The sequence below is a fragment of the Panthera leo genome, chromosome B1, assembly GCF_018350215.1.
Source record: "Panthera leo isolate Ple1 chromosome B1, P.leo_Ple1_pat1.1, whole genome shotgun sequence".
Lineage (NCBI taxonomy): Eukaryota > Metazoa > Chordata > Mammalia > Carnivora > Felidae > Panthera > Panthera leo.
Genome location: NC_056682.1, coordinates 100,748,521 through 100,775,635, shown reverse-complemented (window position 1 = coordinate 100,775,635; position 27,115 = coordinate 100,748,521). Strand labels below are relative to the sequence as shown.

The 27,115-nt window shown below is 39.1% G+C and overlaps 1 protein-coding gene across 2 annotated transcripts in view; it reads left to right on the top strand.

The window, feature by feature from the left end:
- Positions 1–12,686, top strand: part of SPATA5 (spermatogenesis associated 5) — a 355,585-nt gene extending 342,899 nt beyond the window's left edge. Inside the window, exon 17 of one of the 2 annotated variants that reach the window (XR_006201728.1) lies at positions 12,054–12,123. Coding sequence is in view for 1 of the 2 variants with exons in the window: in XM_042935556.1 (XP_042791490.1) it covers positions 12,054–12,230 (177 nt within the window). In the remaining variant the exon portion in view is untranslated. Of the gene's footprint in view, positions 1–12,053 lie in introns of both variants that reach the window. The other variant, XM_042935556.1, reaches the window with a different exon arrangement.
- Positions 12,687–27,115: the final 14,429 nt, after the last annotated feature.

Here is a 27,115-nt window from a genome sequence, read left to right as displayed (position 1 = left end):
CAATCCCACTAAGTGATAATTTAAGGCACCTTTTAAATTAAATTTTTAATGATTTTTTTATTATCAATAAGTAGTTTCATCTACCTTGCTTTCCCACAACACCTTCTACATCTGTTGATTGCTCAATGGCCTTTCTCATAGTTTTTAGTTTAGTCTTTACAACTAGATATTTTTAAGTCTTTAGGAAACTTTCTGGCTTTTTCATTGCTGAACCTGACATAAACCTTATTCTCTCATAAGCAGTTTTGCAAAGGAGTTTGGGTAACATTAGTTAAGAAGGAATGGTTAGGTTCCATAATCCATTAAGTAATGGACTTAAGGTCAGAAGAGAAACATGTAAGTGTTTTAGTTAGTCTTCATAAACCGAATTATCTTTATTCCCCACCTTGACTTGGACTATGAGTAACTAATGAAAATGATTGTCCTGTGTGGCTTTTACAGGTACTTGTAACTTCTTCTAAGTTGTATCACATACATAATGATTTTAGTATTAAAACGTAAGAGCTGTATCTCATGTGTCTTTCAAATCAATAAACACAAAGATTTTCCTTTTTTTCCCTTTTTAATGGAAATGCAGTATAAGACAATAAGCCATATAATTTTGCAGATAAGAAAACAACCCCATCAGTTTCTAAATACCCAGTGTGTACTGTTATTACCAAACATCAAAGTCTACATTAGGTTTTTAAGTCTGAAAATTCACTTATGGGCTAACTAAAATTGCACATAGTTAATATATGTCACTTGTAAATCCTAATCTTATCTTGGATACTTAGGTTTTTAATTCCTTAACTAGTGTGCTTAAATTTTCAGTCTTTGTGTATTATCTTAGCTTTTTTTTTTTTTTAATAAATGAAATAGGATATTGGTCTTTAGGTTCCTCTTCATGTCAATAAAGACCTAAGTAAGTTATACCTGGTGGCAGCTGTTGAATGTTTATAAGGTACAAGAGGAAGGTCTAAGAAAGCAAAAACTACTTTCCCGTTACAGTGATTAACTCCACATTGTAACTCCTGTACTCCTCAACTGTGATAATTCTAGCCAAATTACATTCTTACAATAATAAGATAGATATTATTATGAAGCATTCATAGGATTTTAAAAGATTTGAAATATAGTAACTATAGCACAGTGGTTCTTAACCCTTTTTGGATAATGGTTTCTTTTTTAGAATATGATGAACACTTTGAACCATCTTTCTAGAAAAAAAAGAAAAAATATATATGTATATGTAAATTTTTAAGGGTTTCAATATATTCTTAGATCCATTTGGATATCCATAGACCCTAGGTTAAAAATCTTTATTATATGGCCAATAAGCACACAAAACTGGTGAAGTTTTTACATACAATATGATGTGCATAAAGTATAAGTAATTATAAGTAATCTTTTCACTTCCTGTCATGTGCTGATGGTATACGTAGTGTTTGCTCACCAGGACCTATCTTCAGAAGCCCCCTAGCTAGGTACAAATTGTCAAGTCATTTTTTTTCTGTTTAACACAGATAGCCATTAAACAACATGCCATACTTATAAAATGATTTTAGAGATGCCATGCAAGGCTGCTGATCGGCTGGACCAGCATGCAGCCGCCCAGAGAATGGGAAAAGAGAAAGGAGCTCACTATAGATTAAGACTGAGCATTAGGGTGGGTGAAATGGGTGAAGGTGGCCAAAAGGTACAAACTTCCAGTTATGAAATAAGTCTTGGAGATGTAATGTACAGCATAGTGACTATAGTTAATAATCGTGTTTTGTATATTTGAAAGTCACTAAGAGAGTAGATCTTAAAAGTTCTCATCACACACACAAAAAAGTGTGTAACTATGTGGTGATGATAGAGTTACACTGTGGTGATCATTTCATAATACATATATATACTGAATCATGTTGTATATCTGAAAGTAATATAATGTCCTATTCCATCATTGCTCAAAAAAAAAAAAAAAATGACTGGCTATAAAGGGGGAAAAGGATCTAACTCCCAAATACTCTACTCTGTGAGAGCTCAAAGATCCCGAGCTGAACAAAATGCAAAAAAAGCTACCCAGGGCATCTGTGACGCTACAGAGTTTCAGAGGAAACATTTTTATGTGTGTGTTTGTAGGGCAAGATGTGGGGACTGGCTGTGAAGATGGCTGACAGGGGAGAAAACATGTGGTGTGGTTTAACACCACTGCCTACACCTTCCCCCTACCCATCCCCAAAGCCACCACCTCCCTATCTCCCACAACACTGGCAGAGAGGATCAAACCCTCCAGACTTAGAGGAGAGGCTTATAGCAAGCTGACCTTTCCTGGGTCTCCTCTCCCAAAAACATTCCCTGTCCTGCTCTTCTCTCCTCTTTGCCTGGAGCCAACCTCAAGGTCTCCCATTTATGGATGCTTTTACCCAAGAACTGGTACCTTTTCCAGCTTTCTGGCCATAGCTTGGTCAGCAGTCTTACAAGATTCACAAGTACACACCTCCACGTAGGATGAATCATTGTTCCCAAGACGTTTTTACCTTTTTAATCCATAGTAGACAATTATCTTGGCTGCAGTTGTCACAGCAGGAGGTGTGTGTGTGTGTGTGTGTGTGTGTGTGTGTATGTGTGTGTTTAAGGCAAAAACTAATTTATATCACTGTTCAGAGATGACCTCAGCAGGAGACCTTTTTGCAGACTCCCAAAGGTCAAGGGACATGCTAACCTGTTATGTTGGGGAGTAGAGCAGAGCAAAGGCTGGAGAGCCTTTATGGGACTTCAAGTCTAGTGAGGGAGATAGACATTTACCACAGATAACTCTATATGCTTCCTGGAAACTGTGATATGATAGAATAGTTCAAGTTGCTACCAGACCATTAAACAAGTGATCCTGAAGCAATCAGACCTGGGAAGATAGTGAGGTTGCCTCCAAGAATGCCTCCCAATGGAAACGTTTACACTGAACTTTGAAGGGTAAATAGGTTAGCCAGTACTGTGCACATCTTGTTCCATGAAAACATTTTGTTTTCTTCACTGCATTATTCCTGTGGGTACGTTGTACCTGGTACCGTGCAGGTGGTCAATAAAGACTTTTTGAGTAAAGGAATGAATTAGGGGCTCCCAATATCAGTTTGCCCTCTCACCCCTTCCCCTACTACATGGTTCCTGCTTTTTGCATTACCATACCAGTTGGTGTATTTTTTTTTTTCAAAACTAAAAATACTTTTTTTCTTATATGGTTTAATTAATGTTAGAAACATTTAAAATTCCCATAGGTACATATGGTTGTAGAAACAGTAAGAATGAAAACTCCCAAGTCTTTCTTTCCCCAGCTCTTTCCTCTGTGGAATGATAGATTCGTTTGTAAATTGTAAAAAAAAAAAAAAAAAAAAAAAAAATGAAAACTAGGATGGGCTTCTCCGAGCAGGTGGTAATGATGAAAGGTTGCACATTTGATGTACATAAACTTCAGTGTTATGTACAGATCAGCAAAATTAAGCAACCAATGGACTCCTCCACCTTCTTTAATGTCATTAGGCTTTAGTGTGTTTTTACAGAAATTCTTTTCTTTTGACTCAGTACCAGGCATGGCATTCTAGATAGTGACTTTAACATAATCCCAGATGGATTAATTATCATAAAGCTTATTTTGCAGACAATCTAAGGAATTTAGCCCAAGGGCAATAGGCAATTCCTTAAATCTGAAGTTTGCCCCCCACGATCCTCACTTCTAGCCTCATCACATAAAAAGTTTTCGGTGAGGTGGCACTGTGAAGTACCCTAAAGCAAGCGCGACTCTTCCCGTCTGAATTCCCTTCTCGGGCCCTGTTTTACGCCGCGAGCTGCTTTCTTGGCAGTTTGGGGCGCCCCTCGCCGTTTGTGCGTGTGACAGCCTGACTTCCATCTGCTGCTCTGCGGCCAGGAGCCTGCTGCGCTCCCTTCAGTCACATCTTTCATGCCCGGCCATTCAGCCACCTTTCAGCACGTCTCAATGGGCCGGGGAGAATGGGCCCTCGGCATCCACATGAGCACATAATCTCCCAGGTAGCCTCCTCCTTGAAGCACCTCCAGTGCACGCTGTTCGCAAACAGCAGGACACCACTCTCTACTGGGCTCCTAATCCCTCCGACACACAGGGGAAGGAGGTCGCCGGGCTGTGAAAGAGAAAAGAAAGGCGAGGGGGCGGGAGGGCGGGAGCGCACACAATGTCAGCCCGCGGCCGCCAGCGGCTGCGCCACAATCAGCGCCAGCTGCAGCCCAATTAAGCTCAACAGGTCACAGGTGTTCCAGACAGAAGATGCTTTTAACAAAACCACTTTCTTGAAAATACCTAAGACTTTTTAAAGCACTGCAGCCCATTTCTTTTGGTGGATTCTTTAAAGCTATTTAGTACACTTGAAATACAAAGAAGCTGAAAAGCACATTTAGGCCTCGCTGGAAGGCGCCCTTTCTTCTTGCCAAACAGCAGGAGCAGCAGCGCGGCCGCCGCAGGGCCCGGGGAGCACCGCTCTGCCTCTGCGTGGATTCTGTGCAGCTGCCCGGGCCCGGGCTGGGGCGGCTCTCTTCTCCGGTTCCATCCCTGCGGATACTCTGCCGCGTACCGTGCCGTTCACCTGCTAGTGCTAGAAACTGCCCCCTGGCTGTATCCCTGTACTCATACCCTGCAGTCCCTAGGCTGCCGCGGCCGGTCCCCTAAGAACTTTGAAGCAGCACTGCCAGGGACTGATTAAACTAGGCACACGAGGTCAGCTTTACAGAGCTGCGGTTCTCACCGTCCGAGGACACCCTATGAATAAGCCTCCTCTTCCGGCACGTTTAAAATTGCCGACTTTTTCTCCACAGATCTGAGGCCTTCCTTTGCCTGCAGAGTGGGGTGATGGGAGCCAAACAGAACGTCAGCTGTGTTACCCTCCCGCCTCTTTTGGAGGACACATAATCTCTGCGAGGTCGTTAGGAACTTGGTGACGGTTAAGTTAGAATTTCAACCTGCCTTTTGGAAGTGCGCAAGCAGTTCTTAGCTCCCCCATTAGGCCCACTTGGGGCAGCATCCCTTTTTCCCAACTTTACATGCCACTCATGGGGATGTGTTCCTGATGTGTCCTTCTCATAATCTAGTAACAGCCAACAGAAAAGGGCACATACTACCCAGGCCTTGTTTGGAAGTCAAAGCAATTGTACGTAAATTAATGTTGGATTTCTAATCTGTCAGTGCCCAGAAAAGAAGGTGGTGCTCCTGTTAAACTGGAAAGAACACAGGCAGGGCTATAGCACAGGATACCCAAAGTAGCACCCAGCATTTTCAGGTTTTTCTACCCAATGACTAGGTTTTGGTAAAGTCTTTGCCTTGATTATTTGTCACATCATTTTTTTTTTAAACTACTACTGCCTGCTTAGAAACCGTGTGGGTTTTCATTTTCGCAATACCCCTGTTTCTCTTTTACTAAGCTGAGCCACCTGTTTAAACTCTTCTTGTCTCGTGCATTGGGGGAAAGAACCCTAGGCTGTGTATAAGAGGTTTCATTTTTTTTCCACAGTGAAGTAAGACATTGTTCTTATTCTTCATGGCATTCAGAATTCTGCACAATTGCCTCTTTTGCCCTTTTGCATTTAAAAGTGAGGTAATTAGATTTCCCAAGGTTCAATGGTCAAGAGCCTTCTCCTCCTGGGAAGTTGCTTCCCCACACCCTCCCGAGTGGAGTTGTCTCACGTAATCCAGTTATTGCTGTTTTGTTCTTCTAAAGGCACTGCTTTTTCAGAAGGCAAGTATAGCATAAAAATTCATACTCATATGTCCTCTTTCATTGCTGAGTTACTTTTTCCCTGCATTTGAAAATGATTACTATTTTCCTCAGTGACTTTGTTTTGAGGATTTCTAAATATTTTCACTAAAAATCGTTTCCTTTCCTACCTGTTGGGAGCTCATTTCAGATACACCTTAATAGAGAGTTCCTGCTTTTTATGTTGTCTTTCAGGTATCTGTTGGATCTATTACCATTGTAGAATAAATGAAAAGAGAATTTGTGGCATGTTGGCACCAAAGAAATGAGTGTCATGACCACCGAAACAACGTGTCTTAGTTTAGCTCTGACAATGAAATCTTAGGCCCACTCTGCTTGTCTTTTGTCTCATTTTCTCATTTTCCCAAACAAATAATACTTTCACTTTTGCAGCAAGGCACATATACATCTTAAAAGTTTGGGAATCAATTTTTTAGTCAAAACTGAAAAAAGAACACAGACTTCAGACACTCAGTTTTACAGAGCCAGCCAAAACAGTGTTGCTTTTCCAGCCTAATGGCGAAAGCAACCTTACTGGTAGTTGGCTAATAATTCATTTAAATGATCTAGTCTGCAGCCTATGGGGAAAGAGGAGGACATGGTGAAGGGATTAGGGGAAAGCTTCCAAAATCCTTTTTGCCAAAGATATTAATGCATTCAAGTGCCAAGAGTTTTCTTTCTAAACGGGTTGGTTTAACATTCCAGACAGTCTGTGATTCAAATTCATCTATTCATCTACACATCTTCTCAAGAGGTTCTTCTGTAGCCTCATGGAAGAAATTCAGCTGAATTCCCCCATCACTGAACAGTCCCAGATTCCATGTGGTTTTGAATGCGATGCCAGGAGAATGATGAGTTGTGTGGTCCCTGTATACACTGTATACACTGTATACATACATATATATGTACATATACATATGTATATATACATGTATATATACATATGTATATGTATATATGTATATATACATGTATATATACATGTATATACATATGTATATGTATATATGTATATATACATGTATATATACATGTGTATATACACATATATACATGTATATACATACATATGTATATGTACATATATATGTATACATATGTATATATGTATATGTACATATATGTATACATATGTATGTATGTATATGTATATACATATGTATATACATGTATATGTACATATATACATATATATACATATATACATGTATATGTATATATGTATGTATGTATACAGTGTATACAGTGTATACAGGGACCACACAACTCATCATTCTCCTGGCATCCATATATATATATATACCATATATATATATGTATGCCATTCTCCTGGCATACATATATATGTGTGTGTGTGTGTGTGTGTGTGTGTGTATATATATATATATACTTAAACTTATCGCATTAGGTTTTCTTACAAACTTTAGAGATAGTAATGAGAAAACTCCTACTTGAAGTTAAAAGCCCTTGTCAGTTTCTATAGTATCCAATCCCAAATAAAGAGAGATGTATTGGCAAATTTAATCTAAAAAAGACCTCACTCTTTCAGAGTTTAATACAGAAAAGAAAATCCATCAACAGCTGATTGATGCCAGGTTATTTTCATCAAATGGGACAAAAGATCACCATTTGCACAATTTTGGGGTTCTCCCCCCCCCCACCAAAGCTTCCATTTCAGTCCCCTAACCTAATATAAATTACTGCATTATTAGTAAATTTTCAGGCATGTTTCTTCATTACAGCACAGTTTTTCCCATGACAACACAGCAAAAACGTTCCCGTCCCTATGTAACAAATTTTGATACCTCAGGAAGCTTCCCTCAAAATAACACAGACATACTTGTATTCTTGATAAAATTTCTAATTTCTATTACTTCTAAGGAAGGAACTAGATTTAAGGTAGGTCCCCAGACTAAAACATTGCTTAAGACAATATATGTCACAGTGTTAAACAATTTTTTTACTAATGTAACTGACAAAGTACAACTGACAAAGTATAGGTTATATGAAACATAGATTAAAATATTATAGGATATAGACCAAATATGAAAAAGATACATATAATGTGTACTTTTTGGAAACTTTGTTTATAGCTAAGGAACTGTTCAGTTCGATTCAACAAATATGCATTGACCGTTTATATCTCCAGAACCCAAATGTGTGCTGTGGCTGCTGCCTTTTGACCCCATTAAACAGACTGGTCCTTCTCCAGTATGTTTTTTCTCCCTTGCCCTCTTTTCTCTATTCTGGAATAGGAGAGAGCAAAAGAAAAAAAAAAAGGCTATGAAATAGGCAAAAGCCATATTGTGTCCTTAATGAATTGTTTTGTATTGGTTAACACCTTCGAGAACGTTTGCTGAAGATCACCAGTAATTCAAGAGATAGCCACTTATAGGTGTTCTGCCAAAACCAGGGCAATTCTGTGTATTGTGGGAAACAGAGTATATGTACTGTTACCTAAAACTTGATCACGAAATACTTGTTCCTCTGAAAAGACATTAGTATGGCAGGGCAAATGCTGGCAGGGGCCCTGAGAGCAAGCTGCACTTTTCTTGGGAAGTATGGTATCTTTGGAACTCATGCTAAAGTAAGTGACCCCAGAGCAAATAGAAACCACCCATCATGAAATGAGCCTCCTAAGAATACTTCCATTTTCACACCTACCTTTCTATTTGGGTTAGGAGAGAGAATCAATAATCCAATTAATGCTTTCATTTTGGAATTTCTAAGAAGCTCTTTCATGAGGAAGAAATAAAAACAAAGGAACCTTTAGGAGTTATTCTCTCTCAGCTGCTTGTGCATCAGCTGCTTGTGAATTGGGTTTAGAGATTTAGAGATGACTGTCATTGACTAGCCTTCACTGTCATTATGGCCCACATGACTTCTGAAAACTATCATTGTTATTTTTAGTGACATTTTGATGACAGAACTTGTCTCTCTCTCTCTCTCTCTCTCTCTCTCTCTTTTAAATTCTTCATTTTGGCTACTGAGGCTGGAAGAGTACAATCTCTGGTCTCTTTCTCCCCACCTTGCGGTTTCTTTGCTCACTTTATCCCTCCTGCTCGGAATGCCCTTTTCTCCCCTATACGTATATCTAAATTCTGTCCTTCCCAGTTCGGTTTATGAAGCAGTAATTTCTCTCTTCTTTCCATACCAAAGCACTTTTCCTTTTGCCTTGCTTAACAGTACCTCTAATACCATGCCACATTGGACAATTGATGTTCATTCCCTACTGGTTTGGGAATACCAGAAGACAGATACCACATCTTGGACATCTCTGAATCCTCTACCGGGCCTCATCTAGTTGTTATACAGAGTAGTTATTCAGTGGATGTTGATTGATGAAAGAGTGACTGGTTAATGATTTATAGTGTCTTACTTCCTCTCAATTACTAGTTGTGTATTGCTAAGCAAATATGATAGGAAAATAAAAATGGTAGAAAGTATTGCCTAATTGACTGGTTTTTCAGAGCATCCCTGATAAATAATATGAAACAGGAAAACATTTATCGAAGCAAGTGTTGAATTCAGACAGTCCTTCTGCCACTCTGGAAGTGCTAACAACTGTGATCTGTCTTCTGTACAGAGGAAGACACCTTTCTATGTGGCATCTGAATACCAGGATTCAGCTGCTCTGATTCCCTTGTCATTGTCTCTCAAAGGTTCTACAGGGCATCTCTTTCTAACTCAAACATTGTTAGTGCTCTCGTCAAAACTCTCTCCAACTTTTCTATACCTTACAATTTTGTAGTTCTCCAAATTGGATGGAATTGTTAATTAAGGGTCAGGCCAGTCCTAAATATAGTAAGGGAATTACTCTTGAGTGTTAACATATGCTGGAGGCTCTAAGCTACAAACATCCAGCTTTCAAGTGGCTGTTACTGCTCTGACCACATCTCGCCACCAGTGCCCCCCCATCACTGTCCTGGAAGCTGCCACATAAAGGCAAAAAGCAATTTATAGCTTAGGAAAATCTATAGACAGAGATGTGAAGGAAAGAAAGTTGATCTGCAAGAGGAATTGCTCAGGGTTGCTGACCCTAAGGACAGCCTTCAAGGCCTCAGTGACCTGTCACTTCCCATTACCTACATTTCTCTACCATGCCTTGTTAGGCTATCTGAGATTCCAATGATTAGAGTATTTCTTCTTCTTTCTTCAATGATTAGACCATTTCTTCTTCTCCCAGTTTGATTACTGTATATTGAGAGAAGGAAGCCTACTAGACTGTTAGTTCTCTTTCTCAGATGTACCAGCAGTGTGAGCTACTCACTATCTGGCCATGTGAACCAAATTCCAGGAACTTGGAGAGGTTCCAGACAGCCTTGTGGTCACCTCTCCCTTTCCTCTGCCCAACCTCCCTACCCCACCCCCCAGCTTACTGTGTTTATCTGGCCACTCTGTTTGCCATGCTCCCATCAGATATTGTACACTATTAGTGGGATCCCTGAATTATACAAAATCGAGGGGCGGGGGGGGGGGTGGGGGGAGGGGCGGGGAGTATTCACATAGCAATTAATTAGTACTGCCATTAGCATTGTCTAGCACATGGGGTAGGTACTCAGTAAATGTCTGTAGCCATTATGTACTGGATCCAGTATTCTCTGAGGTAATTCTCAGTTATGAAGTGTGCAAGACATGGCACTGGTGACTTCCGTACTCCACTTAGCATGGGGAAGGACCCACATGATGGAAACATTCCCTGTACTGTCTCAGACGAAGAGCTAGAAGTCCACCAGCCAGCAGGAAATTCAGGCCTTTCTGCCTCTCCCACTGATCCTTCAAACTTTTCAGCCTTGCAGCCATTGCTTCAAATTCTTGCAGGTAACAGAAGTGCTGCTGAGATGGAGGGAAGGAAGGAGTTGAGGCTTTTCTCCACTTTGTTCCTTTTTCCTCCCTTCATGGAGGTCCTCAAGGTCCATTTGGAACAGAGTGGAACCATTGGATAGCCAGTTTACCATGCTAGGCATTTCATCTGCTTTTACTGTGCTTATTAATTATTATATCTTGTTTTCAAAATAACTTTCTGCACCAGTATATGTGATGAAGTTATTTTACTAAGCCCTGGAAGTTTTGTTTTTTTCCTTCAACAAGTTGGTAGCCACTCTTTTTGGAAAAGCATTAACATGCATAAGCACTATAGTCAACTTCAGTGCTCATTAATGAAGCCCAGAACTAATAGTTACATTGTCGTAATTTGACAAAGCCATCTAAATCTATGCAAGTTTTTTGAAAGCTCCCTAAACATGCTGCTAAATCCCCTAAAAAGCTACTAAACTGCTTTGGCAGCCATTAGCCCAGCATAAGCAGAGGAACTCTTTTCAGTAAGTGAACAAACAGAGAAAATATGCTGAATGGCTGGACAAATGTGTTTCAGCTGGCCCTTTCATTTACCGATATAAAGGTGCAGTCAGTATCAATCACTGTTTTCCCTGTTGCCCTGAAAATCACAATATCTCTTTTCATCCCACAAGCTCTTTTCACCACAGTAATGTGTCTTTAGAATGACACTGGCATCAGCCTGCTTCCGCTGTCTGAAGTCCAGAGAGCTTAAAAACACATTTCAGGATTCAAGACTTGAACCTTCCTCCCCTTCCGTTTTCCTACCGCCCACTCTGTCCTCCCTCCTTCTGCATCCATTCCACCCCCTCCCCAGATTCTTTTCAATTCTTGCAGCTTTCCTCACTGAGTAAACAAAATTCACTTCTCTGTTCTAAAGTAGCTCTCCAAAGTAAACGTAGAAAACTCTATCTGATATTCCCAAGATTTAAGAACTTGTTCAAGAGATGCACATAAAGAAATGCTTTTACATGTCGGTAATACATCAAAGGTTGAAAGTAATGTGGAAATTCTATGCCATGACAAGGTGTGCTGATGCGCAGGACTTCACTGTATATCGGAGTAGCTCCCTCCTCTGCCCTCACCCCCTTATCACTTGGTTCTTACCTGCCCCCACCACACATACACACTCATCTTTTGTCATCTTGTATTAGAAGTATGTGCCTGTGTGTCTGTTCCACCTTTATCAGTTGTGGGCTTCTTAAGAACGAATGCCATATCTTATATATATCTTTTTGCTGCTCCTGATTCTGAGTACGTACTACATGGTTTTGGAATGAAGGTGATTACTTTTTGTCCTTTTGAAAACTGAAGTGGAATAACCATGAAGATAAATGTTGGCAAGGGTGCTTATAGTTGAAGCAGTTACCACGGATGAATATTTGAAATATATTCAGTTGAATCCATTGAAATATTGATTGTCTTTTCTCTCCCCTTTTTTGTTTTGTATGTTTGTTTTTGTATGTTTTGCTTCAGATTATAGCTGTCTGTAGAGAGGCGGCTCTTCTGGCTCTGGAAGAAGACATTCAAGCCAACCACATTATGAGAAGACATTTTACTCAAGCCTTGAGCACTGTGACACCCAGAATTCCTAAATCATTGAGACGTTTCTATGAAGAGTATCAGGAGAAGAGCGGGCTACATACACTCTGAGAAAGTATGCATGTTCAGTATGCTAAAAATGCTTTCTAGAGAAAACTTGTTTCTTTTTAAAATTTTGTCTTGAGAGTGTCCAAAAAAAACCTCTCATAAGCAAAATGTCTGAAATTGAGAGGCTTCAGTGTTTAAAGACATTTTAAATCATATGGATACAATGAAAATGTCCATGAAAATCTTTGGACACAAGTTTAAGTCAGTTTTATCTGGAAATGTGTGCTGTTTTAAAGAGGAAACTTCAGCTTTTTCATTTTTGACCTAGTTTATTCATCTCATGAAATGCTTTCCTCACTCCAGAATCTGTTTCACTGCATTGCTAAATGCCCAGCCTGTGAGCCTCAGTTTTATACGAGAACATAGAAAATGCATGTGGTTGGGCACCTAAGTGGTTCAGTCATTTAAGTGTCCATCTCTTGATTTCAGCCCACAGTTTGTGAGTTCAAGTCCCACATAGGGCTCTGCACTGCCAGCGTGGAGCCTGCTTGGGATTCATTCTCTCTCTCTCTCTCTCCCTCTCCCTCTCCCTCCCTCTCTCTCTTTCTCCCACTTTCCCCCTGCCACTTGCTCCTCTCTCTAAATAAATAAGTAAAAGAAAGTGTGTGTGGATTAATCCATAGTGAGAAATATTTACAGACCATTATTTTTAAAGGCCAGCCAGTGGAATAGACAAATGCACAAACCAAACTTTTGTGGCCTTGTTTCTAGATATGTATTTGTTTTCATTATAATTCACACCTACATGTTTGCTTTGGCCTTCTTAATCTCTACTTATGGCAATAAAAAAAAGAGAGAGAGAGAGAGAGAGAATTGAGAGTTATTTCATGTAATCCCCCTTGCCAAGTTTAAAAAATTGGAAACATAGGGGCGCCTGGGTGTCTCAGTCGGTTAAGTGTCTGACTTCGGCTCAGATCGTGATCTCACAGTTCGTGATTTTGAACCCCATGTCAGGCTGTGTGCTGACAGCTCAGAACCTGGAACCTGCTTCACATTCTGTGTCTACCTTTCTCTGTACCCCTCCCCCACTTGTGCTCTGTCTCTGTCTCTGTCTCTGTCTCTCTCTCTCAAAAATAAATAAACATTAAAAAAAATTTTTTTAATTGGAAACATAAGCCCAGTTCAGGCCTAGAGCAATAGACTTGTTTTGTTTTGTTTCATAAGATACTATAAATAAATTGTATGTTCATGTTTTGAGTTGCACACATTTTCAGGTTACCAATAAACTTTTTCATTTCAAAGATAAACCAAATTAATTGTACTATTAGTCATATTTTCTTATGTTGCATTTTAAATATATGTATTTTTGCTCTTAATTCTTTTATCTTTGGAATTTCTTGACACTTTAATATTCTATAAATATCTTTGAAAAACTGTCGGAAATCGATTCCCTGACTTCCAGTTCAGAAACTGGCAATGGAAAGAATGTGCCCTAGATCTTTGAAAATTTCCAGAAAGACAAGTCAGGCAAGAAATACCTGATTATCAAAATAATGGGACTATACAGTTTTGTGGTGGTAGATATTCTGAAGTGATGTCTCAACTGTCTTATCCTTTGACTATCAAAAATAGATTTGCAAGGCGTTTTTTTCCCAGACTACATTGGTTTATTAGTATATACACGAAATCACCAGGGGACAAAGAATATTACTACTATTTAGAGCTCTGTTGTCAAATAGACACTAGTCACATATGACTATTTAAATTCAAATTTTAATGAATTAAAATTAAATAATATTAAAAGTTTAGTTCACCAGACACGTTAACCACATTTCAGGTGTTCAGTAGTCATGTGTGGCAAATGTCTGCCATGTGGACAGAATAAATTGTAGACCACTTCCATCACTCAGAACGTTCTGTTGGTTTCTGCTGATTTAGAACAGAAGGCTTACACAATGAAATAAATAGGACCTCGAAATTACTTTTATGCTTCCCATTTTCCCTTCAGTTATTAGAGGACCATAACTTCTTCCCTCTAAATGCCAAGGGCGCAAAATAAATAAAAGAAAAACCTATCCCCAAAGGCCTAAACAGAAAAAATTTTAAATTCTTGTTGCCAATAAAATAAAAACCAGAACAGCAAGCTTCACCTGACACAGGCTTTCAAGCTGGAAGCTGGGTGGTGGGGAGGAAGGTAGTGATCTCAACAAGGAGTTCAGATGTTAATGGCCACTTAGACCCTTCAACCCATGTGACGTACAAAGTTATAACTGAGCCTCATACAGAATGCCCAGGTCATTAAAGACCAACACCTTCAGTGTAAGGGCAGACTAGAAAAGAAATTCTTCTGCTGGCAAGAGAGGTCACAGGGAGCCCTCTTGACTTAAGTCTGTGCTTTGGATTAAAAAAAGAGGCTCCTCTGAGAATTCTGACTACAAGCTTACCTGACCACAGGTTCCAGGTTTGAATTCGCACCACCTTTGTGATACGGAAACTTGACACCTAAAAATTAACATGAAAACATCCTTGGAGATATCCTTGGAGTGACTAGCAGTTGCAGTAGTCAGAGGAACATATCCTCACCCAGGCCACAGAGGATTCCAACAGCTAAAACCCTGCTTGCAGAGTGTATAATCCCCAAGGTTGTGGATCACTAGAGCCTCACACTCTGCTAGTAGAGCATAAATTGGTACAGCTACTTTGGAAAGCCAGCTAGCATATCTAGTAATGTTGAAGATTCTATAAACTAAGTGTTCTCTTTGGTGTATATCTCAGAGCAAGTTTTTTACAATGAGGTAACGAATAAGAAAATCATAGCACCATTATTTCTAAGGAGTACGAAACTGGAAACAATCTATCCCATCAGTCAGAGAATGGATTTCTACCCAATACCTACACATTGCTGTACTTATGGCAGTAAAAGTAATTAGAGCTACATGGGAAACAAGAATTTCAAAAAGAACATTTTGGAAGAATACTTGCAATTTTTTTTAAGTTTAAGGCATGCAAAATAATATATGTCGTTTATGGGGACATGTGTAATAAACGACTATGGAATGGAAATGAAAAGCATCAAATACGGGGGAGGAAATTCCTCAAGGGAGAAAAGGCTGAAATGTCATATCTTAAACTGCATGATGTGAATACACGTGTTGATTGCAATACAGTCTACGCTTTTTTTATCCCTAAGTGTTTCATAATAATGCTTAAAAGATGAGCCTTAAATTGGTACATTATGGTGCAAGGGCAAGATGTATCTCTAGCCGTATTCTGCATCCTAACCAACATCACAATCCTGTCATTCCACCCAATCCTTGGACATCCAACGCAATCCACAGTGCCTACCGTTCTGTGTGTCTGGAAAATCAGAAGTACCAGTATGATGGAATAAAATGCAAGAAGGCCAAATAAAAAAAAAAAAAAAAATCAGGCTTTCAGGACCCAAGAAACACTAGAGAAATTTGTTGGTGAGAGTTTGTGTTTAGGTGATACATGCCTTATGGCAGGGATGGGAGAAATTAAATCTGGAGTCAGACATCTGTTTCCATGACACTGATCACACAGGAGTAGGAAGTTAAGAATTTTAAAAGATTTTAGAGCATTACATCTTTAATCTATTACAAACCAATTATTTTTTATATCTTTAGCTAGCTAACTGTTGCCATTGAAAAGGCAAATAGTCTTTATTTGAATTTTGTGCCCTCTTAATAACAGTACCAGGAAAAAAATAAGAGTCCTAGAAAAGAGCAGGTCTGGTGTCACTAATTACAATTTACCCCAGTGTCATCTGCATGAGACTTCTACTTCTGATTCCAGAGTGTCATATGTATGGATTTAAAATAGCGTGTGAGGAGCGCCTGGGTGGCTCAGTCGGTTAAGCGTCCGACTTCGGCTCAGGTCATGATCTCACGGTCCGTGGGTTCAAGCCCCGCGTTGGGCTCTGTGCTGGCAGCTCAGAGCCTGGAGCCTGTTTCAGATTCTGTGTCTCCCTCTCTCTGACCCTCCCCCGTTCATGCTCTGTCTCTCCCTGTCTCAAAAAAAAATAAATAAACGTTAAAAAAAAATTAAAAAATAAATAAATAAAATAGCGTGTGATCCTATTATTGGGATTTGTTTGTGATTGAATTACACAGTATAGTTCATGGAAAATTTAAGTTCAACAAGAAAAGAAAATGTCCAGTTTCCTGTCTTAAGAAAACAAGACTTTATTGGCATCTGGTCAAAAGTTTGTTGTTGATCCAGATTCTCTTCAGGATTTCGGGATACTCACATTGACATGTTTTTTTTCAGTGCTTAGGTTTTATTTCAAAAAATTAAATTAGTGTTTCTATCTAACAACAATACTTAGAAGAATGGCTTCTAGCTTTTACTCCTCTATGACCAGGAAAGTGTGTAAGCTTATTACTTACTGCCCTAACTTTGCTTGAAAAATGTTCAGTTCTGTGTTATTTCTAATGTATTAAACAGGTTTTTTAAATAATGTATAGGTTTTCCACTTTGGAAAAATAATTATTGAAGTTGTAGAAAAACCAAACTTGAGTATATGTTTAATTTATCTTGATCAGGAAAAGGCTGCAGAAATCTGCTATAAAGGTAGAATGAAGTTATTTCACTAGCCTGTTGTTGCTTAAATTTCTGAACTTAAGGTCGTTAGAGTTGGTTTGTTTTGTCATGTTTCCCTGAGTTTCCATTTTCTGTTAAAGATGAGCACATACCAAAGCACCCTTTGAAATTATATATGGGTTGAATCAACAGTAATTTTCAAATATGGCCCACACAAATTCTTTTAAAAAAAAAAAATATTTACTTTTGAGAAAGAGAGACAGAGTGTGAGCAGGGGAGGGGCAGAGAGAGAGAGAGAGAGAGACAGAATCCAAACCAGGCTCCAGGCTCTAAGCTGTCAGCACAGAGTCCAACGCAGGGCTCAAACTCACGAACCGTGAGATCATGACCTGAGCCAAAGTCAGACGCTTAACCAACTGAGCCACCCAGGTGTCTCAGGTCCACTCAGAAACTCGAATGCCCCAAATTGATTTGCCTTCCTTCCTTCAGTTTTCATTATAATAGTTGTATGCATGGATAGACTTTTAGACTTTTTACCTAATATCTGTGTCAAATATACTCCAATAGCCTATATCTTTTAGAACTTTATTTTGGGGAAAAGAATTCATTCTAGAAAACTTAGGCAGAAAGAGATGTTGCAAGGTTTTAAATGGTTCACAAAATCATTGGGAAATTTGTAGACTCCTCTTTCAAGACTTAAGTGATAAACATTTCTGGAAAGATGGCTAAAATGGTGCACTTAACACACCACACACAACAGAACTTAAGGAAATTTAAAAAAAGATAAATAGTTCATCTGTGCTGAAATCAGGGAACAGATAAACTCTGGGTTAAGTATTTCAAAGGCTATCCGGAAAGTACAACACATTTTGGACCAACTTAAAAAGAATCCAGGAAGTTCAGCATATACTTTGCTTGAGAACACATATATGATAGGAAATATTTGGTTTTAAGACACCATCAGTTGTAAGATTATTAATTTAAAAACATTCTTTTTTGGAAAATAAATAAATTACTGTGATTTCACTATTAATATTATTACAACCTGATTTCAGAAACTGTCAAATGTGAAAAATATTAAAATCAGTCAAATACAGTTAAGTGAGATGGGAACTGACATGTAATAATAATATGTTCATATATTTGTCATAAACCCACAGCAATTAAAATACTATTTGCAGCAACATAATCATAAAAAATAATAAAAATGTTGACAGGTAAAAGGAGAGTCAAGGATATGGGGCCCAGGTTATTTAGGGCCAGGAATAATCACAGCTTGAAATATCCCACAGGGAAATAGCAGCAGGGGAATGACGCCAGAAATCTGGGGGGAAAGGTTGGGAGTCTGGACAAACAAATTACCAAAAGATAAAGCTGGAGCACATTAGGAGGGACATTTTCTGGGGAAAGAGAAAAAAAGTTTAGAATACAACATCTTTGAAGTCTTAAAAATGTTAAAATATAGGCATTGTGATTCAGGGTATAATAAAACATTTGAGTAAGATTTAAAAGGAACAGAGCTAATGGATTTATTTATAATTTATTCCACAAATATACCCCCACACCTACAAAAAGGCATATTATTTACCATTTTTTTCTCCCTCTCCACCCCCCTTTTGGTGAAGTATTCATTATAGCCTTATTGTACCACAATAACAAAACATTAGAATAAATCAAGTATCTATCAGTAGGGTCTGCTTTATTATGGTACATCCATACAGTGGAACATTATAGTGCTGTAAAAAAAAAAAAAAGGAAAGAAATAAACTCTATAAATTGATCTAGTAATTATCTTCAAGATACAGAGATCTAAATAACTTAGATATATGCCTACACCCTGCAAACAAAATGTATGTCATTTTATTCTCTCCTATACCTATATAAATTATGTAATAGGGTGCATATACACACACACACACAAATATTTGCAAACACAGAAATGGTGCAGAATATGCTTTATAACCACCATGTAATAAAACTAAAACTGAGAAATGTAGAAACAAAAAACCCCAACTGTTTAGACGTTCAAAATTCATCTTGAAATGATTCTTTGATCAAAGAGAAAATCAAAACCAAAACAGTAGAATATCTGGACAATAATAATGAAAATACTATATATCAGAATCTATGGGATTCTAAACATTTTCATTAACAAAATAAGATTAACTAAATTAAGCATTCTCCTCAAAAAGTTATTATAAATAACTCCAAAATTAACCTCAGGGAAATATAACAGTAAAAGCTAAAATTAACAAAAAACAAAAAAATGATTGATCCAATGCTATTCTTTGGAGAGAAAAAAATCCACACCAAATTAATCTTTTTGTGGTGGACAGAATATACCCACCCACACACACACACACGTATACCCACAAAGACACATTCTGGTCCCTAGAAAATGAATATAATACATTACCTTAAATGGCAAAAGGGACTTCATAGACATGATTAAATTAAACATCTTGAAATGAGAGAACCCTGGATTTTCTACACAGGCCCAATGTAATCATAAAGTCCCTTATAGGAACTTTAAGTCCCTTATAGGAAGTCCCTTATAGGAGTCCCTACAAGGAACATAAAGTCCCTTACAGGAAAAGGAGGCAGGAGAATCTGAATCGGAGGAGAGGTCAGAGAGAGAAATTTGAAGATGCTACACTGTTTGCTGGCTTTGAAGATGGAGGAAGGGTCCAGGAGCCCAGGAATGCAGGCAGCCTCTGGAAGCTGGAAAAAGACAAGGAAAAGGATAGCCCCTAATGCCTCCAGCCCTGCCAATGCCTTGATTTTAGTCCCATTTCATAGACTTACTGCAGACTTCTGACCTCCAAAACTGTTACAGAAAATGTGTGTTGTTTTAAGCCACTGTTTGCAATAATATAGCAGCAATAGTAAACTAATATGTTTTCTGTTTTGATTTTTAAAAGATAGGAAAGCCACAAACACACAAAATTGAGGGGAACAGAAACCATATTTATGAATGAAATAAAAAATTAAGAATTTTGTATAATTGTGCCAATAAATGTGAAAACCCTAGTGAAATTGTTGATTTTCATATAGCTACCTCTCAGAAATTTGTAAGCTCAGATGGTTTTATAGGCTAAAAGTCATTCAGATTTTCAATCCCAATCATCATTATGCTATTTAAATTGTTTCAGAGCATAAAGAAAGAGGAAGTTTTCCCAGTTCCTACTCTGACTAATATAGTGCCAACCCCCTTTCACTAGCTACATATCTTTAAAAAGTGGCTCAGAGAGCATGGAACCTTGGTACCCTTTCCCCATACCTTGCTCTATGCATCTTTCCATCTGGCTGTTCCTGAGTTTTATCTTTGATAAGCCAGTGATCTAGTAAGTAAAATGTTTCTCTGAGTTCCATGAGTAGCTCTAACAAATTAATCAACCCAAAGGAGTGGGTCACAAGAACCTCCGGTTTATAGACAGTCATAGGCACAGGTGACAGCCTGCAATGGTGATTGGCATCTGAAGGCGGGGTTGGGGGGGGGGCTGCATTGGAAGAAGGAGGGGGAGCAGTCTTAGAGAACTGAGCTTTTAACCTGTGGGATCTGACAATATCACCAATGTCAGAACTGAACCGAATTGAGTTAATAGCTTGATGTTTGGAAGAAAACCACCCGCCCCCCCTCAGAATTGGTGTCAGAATCATTTTTGTTTTTTTATGGACTTCTGAAAAGGATTGTCAAATAAATATATGCTATGTTAACTATATGGCAGCAATAATTCTTACTGGTGCTGACTTTCATATGGTAATCACGTATCTGCCCTTTGTGTGTAAGAAAGTACTGTTTCCTGAATTTCATCAGTTGTTCAAATATTGTCTTTAAAATGCATATGGTCAAAATCTTTTCTGCATATTCTCATGACATAAACAAACAAATAAAAACCTCAACAATATTTAGATTTGGGAGTAAGTTATAGAGCCTGATTCCACCATAATTATACAACTTTGTTTTCCACCATTCCCAAACAATGCTTTCTATATTTGTTAAACATTGTGAGTTTAGATCTTATTTAGTTTGCAATGGAAAGCCCATGTTCTATTTCGAGTTTGATGGTCCATAGAGCTTCTCTCATTTCTAATCTCTTGGAATCATTTTAGCCAAAATATCTCTTTTCTCTCTCTCTCTCTCTCTCTCTCTCTCTCTCTCTCTCTCCGTATGATGCCCATCAACAAACAGTTTGATATTTGCATGAAATATCGTAAGTGCTGTGAAGTTTACTTGGTTGGTTGTCTGAAATGGTCTCAACGGTGGCCTACCTTTCGTAAGATTGAGATGCCAGACTTTTCCTGGCATAATAAAGATGAAGAAATCTAGCCCTAGATCCTGACCTAATAAGTGTCAGATCCAGGAAAGATGATAGGTTCCAGGCCCCAGGGCAGGCTTGGCCTCTAACACGAGCACACAAGTTCTCTATGGCTACAGAGAGAAAAGCAGGGTAGATGTCACTGGGCAGTAAGTGGAGAGATTTGATGGAAACTTAGACTATTTTTCTTAATGAAATCGGAAGCTCTATTCTCAGCTGAGTATGGGGATGGAGGAGGAAGCATTGGAGATTTGAGAAGAAAGAGTAAATGGCCCATAAATGTGTAGTAAGATGGCAGGGCAGAGCTAAGTTCCCACGAGGGTCAGTGGTCATGAAATTAAAGCACAAAGAATTTCCTGTCATCGATCATCTTCATATATTTTACCTTAAATTCGTATCATTTTTATAATTTCCTTCTATCTCTTTTTTCCTCCATGTTATTTTAGCATATAACAGCCTAAAACCAGTCCAAATGTAATCCCCAGTTTCCATTATAAGTTAAGGAAAATCACTTGGCTTCTGTACCAAATGTTTTAAAATATCCTTTTTTTTTTTTTTTTTGCATATTTCCACACACACAAAAAACTGCGCTTCTGTGCTTTGCCTCCTCCATATAACTTCTCAGTAGGAATTCCTTAGACAGCTTGATGGGGGTGATTGAATGAGTGCGAAAGAGCTTATTGGCTGAGCGTTAAAGCATAACGGCGAGCCATTTCTTCCGCTTCTACTAAGCTTTCGCAGGTTCAATCAAGAGAAACCTGGTCCTATGTCTCCTGGGTTCACCTTTCACAGTTTGCCACTTTATTCCTCCACACAGCTCCCATTTTAGTAACAAAATGTCTAGTAAAAGCTAGGACTTGGAATCATTCAAGTAGATATAGACATGTTAACATACATTTTCAGATATTTTGTAAGTCATGGAGACCCAAACTTCTGTAAAATGTTGAGATTTTTGGTAAGTTTTCTTACAAAAAGTTGGTGAAAAAGTATTACAGTGAAGTTTTAGCACAGAGTGAGATCGTACTAATCCCGAAGAACAGTAAGAATTTTTCCAGTGGCTTCTGAGAGCAACTTGTCTTTTTCACCTGTTAGGGTGGGTTAAAGTTCATCATCATGGAGCCCACCAGCCCTGGAAATGGTCCAGTAGCTCTGAATCACAGGAACTTGTCCATCGCTCTGGGCGGAAGTTGTCTGTCATTGTCTCCTGTGTCAGGTTTCTCCTCTGGTCTTGGGGAAGAGAAGGTCCTCGTGCCCTTATCCCCTCTCTCCTTCCCTAGTGTATCAGTGGAGGTGGAGTATGGGGAGGGTCTTCTCGCTCCCCACCACATTCTGGTCCACCAAACTTTCTGTACACCACACTTCACATCTTTCTTTTGTGTTTCCTTTTGTTGCGGTTTGTTCCTTTACCATGCACTTAACTGGCCAGCTCCAGCGGACTAAAGGTGAATTCCATTAGGAAGCACACTGGGGAAGAAAGTAAAAGAATTTTGGCCAGATCACAAAATGTGGATAATAATACACCGATCGGAATAGAATACTCACCCATTTCACGGGGATGCTGGGAGAACTAATTAATGTTTGTAAAGGCCTTTGAGTTCCTTCGAGGGAAGGTGCCACCAGAGGGCTAAGCATGATTGTGAAGGGATTATGTGCACAAATACAATACCAGGAGCCAGGATATTACTAAAAATAAAGTAGAACTTTCTGTGAGGAAGGTAAGGAAGGAAATGCCTCACTGAAAAAAGCTTAACTGTCTTTTAATACAAATGCTTAGGCTACCGGGTAATGGAACAGCAAATCTGAGGTTCTATTCTAAGCAAAGGATTATGTTTTCTCGGCATTGTCAAGGTGCAGTGGAACAAAACAAAATGACTGCTTTACCCAAAAGAGGGTTATAGTCTTTGAAAAAGAGATTAAGAGGATGTTTGGCTATTGCACTGTGCAGTCCATCCAGGAGGAAAAAGGCAACAGTAAAACAAACGTTTGTTTGCATTTGAGGGGAGGGGGGTTTTAAAAATTAAGAGACTGCTCCAAATTGAAATAATTATTGATGATTGCTCCCAATAAATCTAGTGATAAAGACTAAAGCTTGTTAGAAACCTAAATACATTTTTCATTGCTTCTTTCTTAAACAGCTCTTTTAAACCTGAGTTTGAAATAGCAGAAGTAATATATTCTTGCTTGTGTGTTTACAGAGAATGATCACATTAACTGTGTAAAACAAAACAAACAAACAAAACCCCTCTACCTAGTCCATACTATAAGTAATCCATGCTGTATTTATGGATGGATTCTACAGTGTTTTAGAAGTCCTCATTAGGTGTTGGGTTAACAAAATTTAGAGCAGAAAAGGGAATGAAAACGGTCTCCTTTTCACTTAACCTCTTCTTTCTGACCCTTTCCTTCTCCTCGACCTGCTTATTTTGTAACAAGGCCTCCGAAGTCTGAAGCAGATTAGTAAACAAATAAATCCTTTAATATCATGGAATACTTTCCCCAGCATAAATAGGATTAATCTGCCAACCCAGCAAATTCTACATTTCATATACCTCAGCTTCATAAGAAGCCATTTCTGCCAATCCCCTAATTTACAGCACAGAGGTCATTTCATTTTCATATTTACACTGCATGTAGCATTCAGAAAAGCATCAAAGAGCACACACAATAACCTGTGCTTCTCAAAGAAAGCAGACGAGTGAAAGAACATGGACCATGGACTGCCTTCCACCGGCTCAGAAGATCCATCTCCAGAAGCTCTTGAGGCAGCTTCTGTCTGGCTCTGGCTGTAGAGCTCTGAGTGTGAAACCTGAACTTCATGGCCAGACATGAGGACTGGATAGCCATCAGTCTTTGTTTCCTCAAAATTTTGCTATACTGGTGAAGAAAAACTGGGCTGGTTCCATAGACCCTACTTAGATGTTTCAAGAACTAGAAATGGGTTAAGTTTTATAAAAAAAGAGAGAACAAGCAGAGTGGCCTCTGATCTTAGGACTAGAAGGTATTTCTTTTTTCTTTTTTTGGTGCAAAAAAGTGTTTTTTTTTTGTTTTTTTTTTTTTTTTTTAAATTTTTAACGTTTATTTATTTTTGAGACAGAGAGAGACAGAGCATGAACGGGGGAAGGGCAGAGAGAGAGGGAGACACAGAATCTGAAGCAGGCTCCAGGCTCTGAGCCATCAGCCCAGTGCCCGACGCGGGGCTCGAACTCACGGACCACGAGATCATGACCTGAGCTGAAGTCGGACGCTTAACCGACTGAGCCACCCAGGCGCCCCAAAAAAGTGTTTTTATTAAAGCACAAAGATAGGACCCAGAAAGAGCTGCTCAAGGTATTTCTTTTTTTTTAATATGAAATTTATTGTCAAATTGATTTCCATACAACACCCAGTGCTCATCCCAACAGGTGCCCTCCTCAATGCCCATCACCCCCTTTCCCCTCCCTCCCACCCCCCATCAACCCTCAGTTTATTCTCAGTTTTTAAGAGTCTCTTATGGTTTGGCTCCCTCCCTCTCTAGCCTTTTTTTTTTTTTTCCTTCCCCTCCCCCATGGTCTTCTGTTAAGTTTCTCAGGATCCACATAGGAGTGAAAACATATGGTATCTGTCTTTCTCTGTATGACTTATTTCACTTAGCATAACACTCTCCAGTTCCATCCATGTTGCTACAAAAGACCATATTTCATTCTTTCTCATTGCCACATAGTATTCCATTGTGTATATAAACCACAATTTCTTTATCCATTCATCAGTTGATGGACATTTAGGCTCTTTCCATAATTTGGCTATTGTTGAGAGTGCTGCTATAAACATTGGGGTACAAGTGCCCTTATGCATCAGTACTCCTGTATCCCTTGGGTAAATTCCTAGCAGTGCTATTGCTGGGTCATAGGGTAGATCTATTTTTAATTTTTTGAGGAAACTCCACACTGTTTTCCAGAGCAGCTACACCAGATAGGACCCAGAAAGAGCTGCTCAAGGTATTTCTTTTTTTTTAATATGAAATTTATTGTCAAATTGATTTCCATACAACACCCAGTGCTCATCCCAACAGGTGCCCTCCTCAATGCCCATCACCCCCTTTCCCCTCCCTCCCACCCCCCATCAACCCTCAGTTTATTCTCAGTTTTTAAGAGTCTCTTATGGTTTGGCTCCCTCCCTCTCTAGCCTTTTTTTTTTTTTCCTTCCCCTCCCCCATGGTCTTCTGTTAAGTTTCTCAGGATCCACATAGGAGTGAAAACATATGGTATCTGTCTTTCTCTGTATGACTTATTTCACTTAGCATAACACTCTCCAGTTCCATCCATGTTGCTACAAAAGACCATATTTCATTCTTTCTCATTGCCACATAGTATTCCATTGTGTATATAAACCACAATTTCTTTATCCATTCATCAGTTGATGGACATTTAGGCTCTTTCCATAATTTGGCTATTGTTGAGAGTGCTGCTATAAACATTGGGGTACAAGTGCCCTTATGCATCAGTACTCCTGTATCCCTTGGGTAAATTCCTAGCAGTGCTATTGCTGGGTCATAGGGTAGATCTATTTTTAATTTTTTGAGGAAACTCCACACTGTTTTCCAGAGCAGCTACACCAGTTTGTGTTCCCACCAACAGTGCAAGAGGGTTCCCGTTTCTCCACATCCTCGCCAGCATCTATAATCTCCTGATTTGTTCATTTTAGCCACGCTGACTGGCGTGAGGTGGTATCTCAGTGTGGTTTTGATTTGTGTTTCCCTGGTGAGGAGTGATGTTGAGCATTGCCCAAAGTATTTCTAACAACCACTCAATTCAGCGACTTGCCCAACCAAGGTCACAAAGTAAGAGGTAGGGGCAGTGTGGTGGATTATGGCCACCAGGTCTTCTGCCAGCCAGGGCCATGCTGCTCTTACCTCACCACACTGCTTCCCTATGGGAAGGATCACCATGCTGCTCTCACTCAGGGAAGAAGACTATTTTGGGGGTATTTACTCAAAGCCATTGGGTAAATTCTGACTCATATTAACATTTCCCTTTACTCATCCTTTGAAATCTGAGCAACATGAGTCACAGAACTGTTCTGTCCTCTTGGTTGATGACCAAAGGGAAATGCTTCATATTAAGAAGTAAGTCCTCATAGCTGTTGGGGATAAATTTCTGAGAGTCACAATGAACAAAGATATGACGAATAATGAGGCAGGAAGGTCCCTGCAGCTGTGAGCCCCAAAAGTCCTCATGGCACGTGAGCCAGAGAGACTCCTCTTTCCTGAAATACAAGGTCCCCATCAGGCCTTTAAGCTAAAATAGTAGGAACAATGGGGTCAGGAAGAATGGGAATGTACGCATGTTCCTAAAGAACCAGTTATGACATCAGGATATTTTATGTCAAAACACCGAAGTAGGATAACAAATGATGTACAGCAACATGCAACAAGATGGATGAATCTTAGCAATATGATATTAAATAAAAAAGTCTCAAAAATTATATGCTACATGATATCCTCTATATAGTGTAAAGCAACTAACATTTGTAAAAATACATGCAGTTTAGGAATACAATAAAACTATGTAGAAAGAAAAGCAAGGAAATGAGTTCAGAATTCAGGATAATGGTGGGGAGGTCAGGGGCCATGTTTGTGGGGGAATGTATGATTAGGTGTGAGTTATTTTCTGTCATAATTTTTGTTTTGGGAGATGGTTTCATAGATGTTTATTACATGTTCATTACACTTATTTAAAAATAAGTAAATAGGGGTATCTGGGTGGCTTGGTTGGTTAAGTTTCCGACTTCAGCTTAGGTCATGATCTCCCAGTTTATGGGTTCGAGCCCCTCATTGAGCTCTGTGCTGACAGCTCAGAGCCTGGAACCTACTTTGGATTCTGTGTCTTCCTCTCTCTTTGCCCCTCCCCTGCTCACACTCTGTCTCTCTGTGTCTCTCAAAAATAAATAAAACATTTAAAAAAAGTTTTTTTTAAATAAGTAAATAGGGGCATCTGGGTGGCTCATTTGGGTAAGCATCTGACTCTTGATTTCAGCTCAGGTCATGATCTCACGGTTTGTGAGTCCGAGCCCTGCACTGGGCTTCATGTT